Source organism: Triticum aestivum, chromosome 6B (assembly GCF_018294505.1).
Source record: "Triticum aestivum cultivar Chinese Spring chromosome 6B, IWGSC CS RefSeq v2.1, whole genome shotgun sequence".
NCBI classification, from domain to species: Eukaryota; Viridiplantae; Streptophyta; class Magnoliopsida; order Poales; family Poaceae; genus Triticum; species Triticum aestivum.
The window spans coordinates 18,751,176-18,761,568 of NC_057810.1; the positions used below are offsets into that span (position 1 = coordinate 18,751,176).

Genomic DNA, 10,393 nt, shown 5'->3' on the forward strand with positions numbered 1-10,393 from the left:
GTGGGGTACAGAATTTTCTTCAAAGGGAATTTTTGTGAGTTCATTTGAAATTAGACTAGCTCATATCATCTCCGTGGCCAAACTGAGGATCTTCCTTCATGGAAAGATATCAAGAGTGCATACATACTCACTGATATTTGCAGAATGAACTGATCTAACACTCTCTTACTTTCAATATGTGTGTCGATATGACACAAGGATGAACAAGTTCATAACCATGCCATGCTTTCTTCTCTAATGAACGATTGACATGGAGATACCAGGAGTCATGACTCTAATAATTAGCTTCATCAAGCATTAACAACTAACAAACAAGCAGTGACAGTCTGACAGACATACTATATCAGACAGCCAACATTTAGTTAGGTAATAACACTGAAAGAAAGCTTACAAGCTTACTGCATAAAGTGGAATGTGTGGTACAGTAAGCATCAAAATTTCAATATTGTGTTCTCAGTTCATGCAAATACGAATCTAGCCGGCACTTCCCCTCCGCAAGCGGTTGCATAGTCTTCAGCGAGGTATGGCGCAGCTTCCTTGTAAGGGCACATGTACCTCCGCATGAAAACATTCTCATTCACCTTGACAACTGTATAATAGCTCGGATCACCCTTGAGCAATCCATTTTCCTTGAGAAACTTTAAAACGTAGTACCGGGGCCTGAGCCGGCGCTCCAGGCTAAGACAGACAATTACGGGCCGATGAGCAATGAATGCCGGTTCCAACCCCATCTCGGAGATCAGGAACTCTGACCTGCTCTGCAGCATGTGGTGAGACCTCGTCAGCAGCATCGGATACTTGGACACAGCAATGCCGACCTCCGCATCTGACCACCCAAACGTCTTCTTCAAGTTATCCAATTTGGCGGTGACCTTCTGTTGGCCGACAAATGCGACGGCATGCAGCGCGTGCCTGAACATCCCGGATTGACGGCGTATACCGAGGCCTTCGGCGCACAGCACCATCGCCTGGATGCTCTCGAAGCTGGAGGTGAGCAGGCATGGCAGAGTGATGCACAGCTTGGCAATGTCGCAGTCAGCTAGCCCGGACGCCCGCAGGAAGATGACGTTGGGCTTGACCACCCTCTCCAGGTCGGACGAGACGAGGCAGGAGCCATACCTCAGCACCCCGAGGAGGTTCTCGTAGGAACCGGCGAGAGGCAGGTAGTACTGCAGCTTGGCGACGATGGATCTGCAGCGGAATTTGTCGGGGGCGAGCGAGACGAGGCGGGTGATCTCGGAAGGCGACAGGCCGAGGCCGGCGAGCCCCGCGGCGACGGGGGACAGGGTTCTCCCCACGTCGGCGCAGAGGAACTTGGGGTCCTTGGCGACGAGGGCGGCGGCGTCGGCGCCGGAGAGGCCGAGGCCGGCGAGGAAGGCGAGGACGGCGTCGGGGTTGGAGGGGAACTTGAGGTGGGAGAGCTTGGCGGAGGCCTTGACGGCCTGGGGTCGGGTGAGGCCGCAGGTGGAGACGAGGTAGTCCTCGACGGCGAACCCGGTGCTGGGGGCGACGGCGGGGGCGGGCGCGGCGGCGGAGATGAGGCGGTGGAGAGGAGAGACGGGGAAGACGGAGGGAGACGGGAGGAGCTTGGCGAGGACGCTGCGCCGGAGCCGGAGCATGGCGGCGTCGGCGAGGCGGCGGCGAGGGAATGGTGCGAGACGGAGGAGGGAGTGGTGAGGGTTTGCGTCGGTGTGGCGTCTGGTCCAGCCTTGGTGGGCTGGGCTGGGCTGAGTTGGACTATGGAGACCCATTTAGATCAGCTCCAGTTGATAGTAAAAATAAAACAATTTAGATCAGCTCAAATGCCCTAAAAGAAGAACCACCCAAGAAAAATAAGGTCCTCTAAAAAAACCAAGAAAAATAAAGTGGCTAGTTATTATTATTAGGTTAAAAGTGACTAATTTAGATGATTTTGTGTCTCAAAAGAACTTTGGATGATGCTTCTCCCAAAAATAGAAGTGTTTTTTTCTATTTTTCTTTCTCGTTGTGATTTCAAGAACATAAACATGTGTGCCCTAATCACATGTCGCGCCCGAGGGAGATTGAGTGGCCAAGAATTGAAAGAAATGTGATCACATTGAAACAGTACTTGATGCAAATACAAATGTGAGCGCTGGGATATAAACCAGTTTGTTGAGTGAAGCAATGTCGGAGCAACGTTGTGTATCAGTTCTTTTTTTTCCCACAAGTTAAGGCATCTCTAGCCAATCCATTAAAAGGGTTAACTCCTTAAAATCTTCTTTTTTAGCGTAACTCATATCCGGTTAATTCCTCGAAATTTTGAGGAGTTACATTTCAAAAACTTAACAACTCTCTCACTTTTAAGGGACCGCGACAAGTTCTCAGTGAAACTCTTCCCCATTCACAACGCCTTCTCCTTCCGCTTTCGCTGCCGCATGTCGCCACCGGCCACCCCGGGAATGGAACCGTCGGACACCTCTGCACCCCCAATGACTCCTCCCGTCGGAGTTACGCCGCATGCGTCAATGGTGCTCATGGAGATTTGGCTTGGGGTAGGAGACTTTCGCGTCACTCGGATGGTTAAATCCATCACCTCACACCTCTTCATCATGTTGCTCGGCGTCGGCTCCTCCTCCGACGTGACCTCCTTCGTCAACCTGCCGCGCGGCAAGTACACATTAGGTTGGTCCTCATGATGTCTGCCTCCGCAATCTTGGCGATAATCCTGTCCCTATTTGAGGTCATCTTCGAGAAGGCGGACGGGAGGAGGACGTTCCGATGGGTGCTGTGAGGCGCATGTGTGCACCAACATCGTGGCAGCGGATCAGAGTCAGAGCCATGAATCCCACATAGGAGGGGCCAATGGAAAATATCAAACATTGGAGGGGGCAAACACAAGAACTAAGACCATTTTTTGTTCATAATGTAGGAAAAATAGGGGTGTTTTTAGCAACAACAACAAAAAATGCATGCGGGACCCTGGCCCCCGGCTCCGTCATTGTTGATGCTGGTCTCTGGTGACTGGAGGACGATCCGGGGGATATGGCAGCGTTCTCATGGCCGTTTGAGACACTTTTACATGGGTTCTAGTTCGTTTGAGGAGTTAAACTTGATAGGTCCGACCACTTTCTTAACTCCTCGGTTTTGAGCAGCGAAGGTTTAGTGGTGCATTTGAGCAGTTATAAACTATGGGAATCGGCTTGCGACTAGAATGCCCACACTGGAAGTGACCGTAAAACATGGTTATTCCTAACTTATGTGTTACCGCAAGTATGGCGTGCCAAGATCTTGAAATGACACTTTTATCTATCGGATCAAGATTTTGAAATGTGTTTTCCCCGGCAAAGTGGACCCCAACCATCAACTTAGCTAAAGCAGTAAACTTACTATTACCTCCGTCCGGGTTTATTAGGCCCCATAGTATTTTCGGTCCAACTTTGATCATGTATTTGACTAAAAATATATAAAGTATATGCTACAAAATGTATATTGTTGGATTTGTATTTGAAAGAGGTTTCTATGACATAAATTTTGTGACATATAGTTTATATATTATTAGTTAAATTCATGATCAAACTTTAGCTCAAAATAAAGGGGGGCCTAATAAACCCGGACGGGGTAGTATGAAGGGCAAGGTGTCGACGGTAGACAGAAGAACGCGGTTTCCTATGCATTATGTGCTAAATTGTCGGGGCACTACACACGTGATAGAAGTGAGAGGTCGACCAAGATGGGCCAGCCCGTTTAGAAGCGAGGCATGCGTTCCACCGATCCTGGTTTTGGTAACCTTCTGGAAACGTTTTTTTCGGTTTGAGGAACCTTCTAGAAGGTTCATGAATAGTTTTTTGTTTATTTTTCTTTTTTTTATTTTCTCTCCTTTTTATTTTTTGTTTTCATTTATCTTATCTTTTTCTTTTTTTCTTTTCCTTCTCTTTCATTTTTTATTTTCTTTTTGAACTTTCTTTTTATTTTTCAACAAACGTTCAGAAAATTTAAAAAAGTTCGCTTTTTTTCACAAATTACGATAATATTGGAAATTTGAAAAATGTCCCATTTTCAAACTTTTGTTCACAAATGTTTAAAATGTCATGTTTTGAAATTTTGTTCCAAAATTCAGAAAATGGTCATGTGCTTCAAAAATTGTTCCCACTTTCTAATTTTGTTCGGGAATTTGAAAACTGTTCATATTTTGAAAATTTGTGCTGAAATTCAAAAAAATGTTATGGGAATTTCGAAAATGTTTGCGTTTTTATTTTTTGTTCACAAATCTAAAAAACTTTTGGGAATTTCAAATAATATTAAAGCTTTCCAAATTTGTTTAGAAATTCAAAAATTGTTCATGTTTTAAAATATTGTACGCAAATTCAAAAAAAATCAGGGAATTTTGAAAAATCTTCGAGTTTTTATATAATTGTTTGTATTTTTGTGAAAGGTTCTCATTTTTTTTAAATCCTGTTTTCCAGAAGATGTTTGTGTTTAAAAAAAATTGGTTTGTAATTACAAAAAATGTTCTCGTTTGCAATTACTTTCCTATTTTTGCAAGAAAAATGTTTTGAGATTCCCAAATAAAGTTTGTATTTTCATGAAATATTCAAGGTTTCATTTTTTTTACAATATTGAAAATGTTCTCCTTTCAAAAAATAATTACTTTTTTCAGAAAGAAAATCACGTCCGAATTTTCAAAAATGCTTAAACCGGTGGCAACTTACAGTTCATATACACCGGGCTGAATTTTTTTTACTCAAATTCCCAGGAATCACAGTGGCTAGCAACCTGGTTCCCTAGCAGGAGGTGCCTGTTTCGATCCATCAGTGGGATTTATTTTTCAGTATTTTTTAGCGAACGTTAAGTTTTATCGCTGTCGTTTGTTTTCTTTTAGTTTTGCGCTGCTCATCAACCGCAAGAGCTATTTGGCCACGGTGTACGAAGTCAGAGGTATCTTGCTGTTGCCCCTCACAATAACAGTAGCCGGCTCAGCCAAGTCACTTCACTCGAAACTGAAAAAACGGAACCAAAATGTGAGGTAGATAGGCATATTCATCTAGCAGCCAGGTCTGAAGATGGAGTTCCAAACTATGGAGATCCACTTGGCTGGAAAAACAACCCATATGTATCCATTCCATGCATACCAGCAAGACAAAACAGAATGTTGTCAAGGTACAACATCATTGATTAATCATGATGAGTTCATGGAATGATTCACATGCTCGCGCGCCATCATACAATAACTTCTTTTAATGTACGGGGAAAAAACAGAATGGCACATATCACGCTCTTCTTTTGCAGATCCGTAAACGAATTCATGGATGGGACTGTCAACTTATCGTATCTCGCTTACAGGGAATCAAACATATATCCAGTAAACTTACAAGATCCATTTGCCCGAGACACATCCTCTCGCCATGTATTTGTGCTTTCAGCCTTGCATTGTAAACCATGCAGCAAATAAGTAGGGCATGAGTAACTATTAAATAGATCCAATATCAAGAGTGTGTACGCAAATGAAGAAAGCAATATCTGAGGACCATAGTGCTCTTCTTCACCAAAATCTTACCCTACATTCTTCCAAATTTTTTTCTTTCTCGCATCAGCACACACAACGTTCAGCGAAATGTTGGACAAATGAATTCCAGAAATAAGAATGGCGAAATCATCTACTCTTTGCACTCGGTTAAGTGGTTTTCATCACAGGTCTTCAGTGTATTAGAGACTAAATGTGCCCTTTATACTTTAAGGTAAAACAATTTTATGGATTTAACTTTTGGTGAACTCACATGAAAACACCCAAGTGGATTGCAATGGACATCTATGCACATCGTCAATTCGTCATGAGTTTTCAGAAATAAAGAGAAAATAAAATTGTATGAGTTAGATATGAAAGATCTTTCTTGATCCGAAAACAACAATAGAAATTTCTTGCACTTTTTCTCCTTTATTTTGAGAAATAAAATGCACGTCAGATTGTTGGAGGACAGAAAATAAAATTCAACGAAATTAGAGAAGTAGGACCTTCCCTGAATAAAAGGCATGCCGTCGTCAGGCCATACTTGTCACTGAAGCTTCAGGGCATCATCCACTAACAGAGCCTTCAGAATCACGTACAGTACAGCAAAGCCATTGTTGCTGCCATGTTTCGTCTTGTCCGCTGGAAGAAGACAAAAGCGCCATCTACATTCAGTTTCACATCAGGAACAAGCAAATGTGCACCATCCTCACACACCTTGGTTCTTAAATTGAGGTGCATAGCATGTCTACTCTACTATTCCTTCTATGTTTGAAATTCTGCAAGTTCTATACAACATGGCCTCCCATCCGGGTTTTTTCTTTTCCTTTACCAACTTCCCAGATGGAATTTGAAAATAAGGGAAGTGCATAATACCACTTTACTATCCTAAAAAATTATGCTCAGGGATAAAGATGTCCTCATTATCTATACAGATAGTGCTAATATGGAATAAAATTAGCTAAAAGATATGGCTGAATTAACATGGTAATGATATCATAAGCCTTTTTAAGGTTACCATAACATAAATTCCCTTATTGTATGAGATGACATCTGCTTTTCAACACCATACCATACAACTATCGATTTGCTTCTACGGTAAGAATACCAGGGCATTTGAAATATCTGTTACATAGTGATATACAAGTAGACCGTCAAGAAAAATGCCACTAGCCTACTACTCAACTATTCAGTTCTGAGATCAAATGCCCCTGGAAAAGTATCAGCTAGTAGGCCATCCAAAAATACATGAGACAAATAAACAAATCAACTTGATACAAACTAATGAACAATTTCAGTAAATTTAATATCTCAGGAAGAATGAATATTTTCATCTTAGAAGAACTAGAGCAAGCCCAAACTAGATCAAAACTGCATCCTCAACAGTGATCGGCACACTCTGCCCAAGAGGCCATCAATAAATCCATAAATGTTTCCCGCGGAAAAAGAAATTCAAAATTTTCATCCAAAGGAAAGTTTGAGACATCATATCATCTTCATGGCCAGAATGAGAACATTCTTTGATGGAAAGATAGATTAAGGATTGCATTAAAAACTACCATGGTTATTTCAGAACGTAAAGAAATACTACTCACTTCAAAGCATTTGTAGGATGCCATGATCTCACATTCTCTTAGTTCCAATATATAAACATGAGGAGGGACAAGTTAATAGCAGTGCAATGCTTTCTTCCTATTGAATGACATAACGAGCATACCAAGGCTCACAAATCAAAATATCAGTTTCATCCTGGATTAGCACCACCAAATGAGAACGTAGCATACATGCTATAGATTATAGATAGCAGCCAACCACCATTAAGTTTAGGCCAACAACATTGAATCAGGAATGAGCGGCTTGATGCGGAGAGTGAAACTTCTGCTGTGTCATACACCCGGTTACGAAATTTTCGTACAGGCCTTGGTTCATGTAAATCTGAATCTAGCCGGCACTTCCCCTTTGCAAGCTGCTGCATAGTCTTCAGCGAGCTGTGGTGCAGCTTCCTTGTGAGGACATATGAACTTCTCCATGAATACCTCCTCTGGCAGCATGACTGCACAATAGTAGTCTCGGTCATGATCTAGCAATCCATTTTCCTTGAGAAACTTCAAAGTGTAGTACCGGGGCCTTAGCCGGCCCTCCAGGCTGTAAGTGGGCAATGTCGGCCGATAAGCAATGTATGCCGGTTCCAACCCCACCTCAGAGATCAGGAACTCCGACTTCCTCTGCAGCAGGCCCTTGGACAGCGCCAGCACCATCGGGGCCTTACAAAGAGCAATGCCCACCTCAGCATCGGACCATCTGAAAGTGTCCTTCAAGTAGTCCACTTTGGCGGCGACATCCTTCTCGCGGAGAAACGCAAGGGCATTCAGCATGCGCCAGAACATCCTGGAGCCGCGGGGCACGCCTAGGCCTTCGGCGCGCGCCGCCATCGCCCGGACGCGCTCCACATTGGAGGTGAGCATCCTCGGCTGCGCGACACACAGCTTGGCAATATCACAAGCACCTATCGTGCACTCCCTCAGGAACGCGGCGTTGGGCTTGACCACCCTCTCGAGGTTGGAGGAGAGGATGTAGGGGCTGCGGTCGAGCACCCGGAGGAGCTTCCCGGAGGAGCCGAAGAGGGCCAGGTAGTAGCGCAGCCTGTCGATGATGGCTCTGCAGCGGAACTTCTCGCCGGCGACCGAGACGAGGTGCGCGATCTCAGGACGCGAGAGGCCGAGGCCGGTGAGCCCGTCGACGACGGGGGCCAGGGTCTTCTCCACGCTGGCGCAGAGGAACTGCGGGTCCTTGGCGACGACGGAGGCGACGTCGGCGGCGGAGAGGCCGAGGCCGGCGAGGAAGGCGAGCACGGCGTCGGGCTTGGCGGGTGACTTGAGGTGGGAGAGCTTGGCGGAGGCCTTGAGGGCCTGTGGTCGGGTGAGGCCGCAGGTGGCGACGAGGTACTCCTCCACCGCGAACCCGATGCTTGGGGAGATGGCGGGCGCTGCGGCGGAGAGGAGGCGGCGGAGATGGGGTACGGGAGAGGTGGCTGGAGAAGAGAGGAGCTGGGTGAGGACGCAGCCACGTAGCCGGAGCATGGCGCCGGGGTGGCGCGGCGGACGCCGGCGGCGGCGGCGGCGGCGGCGAGGGGATATGAGGAACGGTGGTGCGAGCGAGAATGGCTCGTGGAGATGACCTGCGTGGTACTATTTGACCAAGCGGGTCCCCCGCGTCAATCTCATGTTGACTGCCTATACAAAAAATCTTTTTTTTATTAGAAAAATATACCACCATTCCTAAACACAAGTTTTTTAGATAATAGACATATTTTAAAGTATATAGATTCGCTCATGTATGTAGTCTCTATTGAAATCTCTAAAGACACTTACATTTAGGAGCGGGGAAGTAGTATATAGTAAAATAATTATTATTATTTTGAATGAAAGGGGTTGCCCCCCGCCCCAACTTTATAAATTGAAGCAGAAAAAGCAGTCACAACCAGATCCACAATGTGCCTAATCAGAGAATAAAGCAACACACTAGGAGACTACACTACCTGGCGCACGAGAGCAGAAGTTCTCTCCAACTGAGTAGGAAACGGAAACTAGGTATTACTTATTACATAACCAGATCAGAAGGAGAGGGAACACAGAAGATTTTCTCGCGCGCCTTTCATGCTCCCTTCCCACATCTCACTTCCAGGCTATCCGCATCAGTTCTCCACGTCGCTTGTCCAACAGAAGGATACACCTTTGCAGCAGGGTTGCTTGAGCATCGTCGCAGAGAACCTTCCACTGGTGCAAATAACAGCTTAGTTTTGCAAGAATGCAGTTCACGTTTCTCCATTTCTGCCCCTGAAAACAGAAACTGTTTCTTAGTCTCCACAAGCTCCATATACCATGTTGAGCACAGGTTTCTTTTTATGAACTTGCCAGAAAGCAAAGATATCATCAAAACTAGCAATTCTATCAATTTCAAAAAATTCGGATACAAATCCCCACACATGTCGAGCAACTACACAATCAAACATCAAATGATGTACAGATTCGAGTTCTGCACAGAAAAGACAAGAAGGGTCCTCCACCTCCCTTCTTTTAGAAAGGTTATCCCTAGTCAGAATTTTATTATGAGCACACAACCACAAGAATACATGTATCTTCCGAGGGCACATAATTTTCCAAAGATCATCTTTGATAGCAGAAGCTATCCCCCCAAAGTTGATGCTTTTATAGAAAGATTTCACAAAGTATAACCCATTAGGTTCCAAGGACCAAATCGGCATATCAGGTTCATCTGATAAGATACACTGCTGAACAAGTCTCAACAGCAAATCCCATCTGTTCAACCCACTTTGGTCTACGCATCTCCTAAAAGATAACTTAAGTTCCTGACCGTCCCACACCTGAGCCACAGTACACTCCGTTTGGTTACAAATACAATATAAGTCCCAGAATTGCACCTTCAGGGAACATTCCCCAACCCAGGTATCATGCCAGAAGCTAATTAATTCACCATTGCCTAATTTCCATCTGTAGAAATTTTTAGCAGCAACTAACGCCCAAGTGATGCTCTTCCAAAAGGTAGAGCCACCATCTCCCTTTGCCCAAAGTATGTTAGGAGTATTCACTCTATACTTGTAACAGATGATTTTTTTTTTCAATCTGCATCAGATCCATCAAAGAACCTTTTGCCCCATGAAGCTAATAAGGCCATATTAAATTCTTTGATGTTAGGGATCCCTAACCCTCCATACTCTTTCCTCCTAGTAACAAAAACCCAATTAGCTAGATGGTATTTGTGTTGGTCCCCAATATTTCCCCAAAAGAAGTGAGCCATTTGGGAATTAATGGCATTGATAGCCCATTTGAAAGGATCGATATAGTTGACTAGAGGGGGGGGGTGAATAGGCAACTAACAATTTTTAGCTTTTCTTTACCAATTTAAACT

The 10,393-nt window shown here is 44.6% G+C and overlaps 2 protein-coding genes across 2 annotated transcripts; both read right to left on the bottom strand.

Annotated features, from left to right (window-relative positions):
• Positions 1-109: 109 nt before the first annotated feature.
• On the bottom strand, positions 110-1,710 carry LOC123135431 (uncharacterized). Its single transcript, XM_044554505.1, has one exon. The coding sequence runs from the start codon at positions 1,617-1,619 to the stop codon at positions 459-461; it is 1,161 nt and encodes a 386-aa protein (XP_044410440.1). The 5' UTR covers positions 1,620-1,710; the 3' UTR covers positions 110-458.
• A 5,297-nt stretch (positions 1,711-7,007) lies between these two features.
• LOC123135432 (uncharacterized) lies at positions 7,008-8,595 on the bottom strand. The gene has a single exon (XM_044554506.1). It carries the CDS (start codon positions 8,542-8,544, stop codon positions 7,390-7,392), a length of 1,155 nt encoding a protein of 384 aa, XP_044410441.1. The 5' UTR covers positions 8,545-8,595; the 3' UTR covers positions 7,008-7,389.
• Between the last annotated feature and the right edge of the window lie 1,798 nt (positions 8,596-10,393).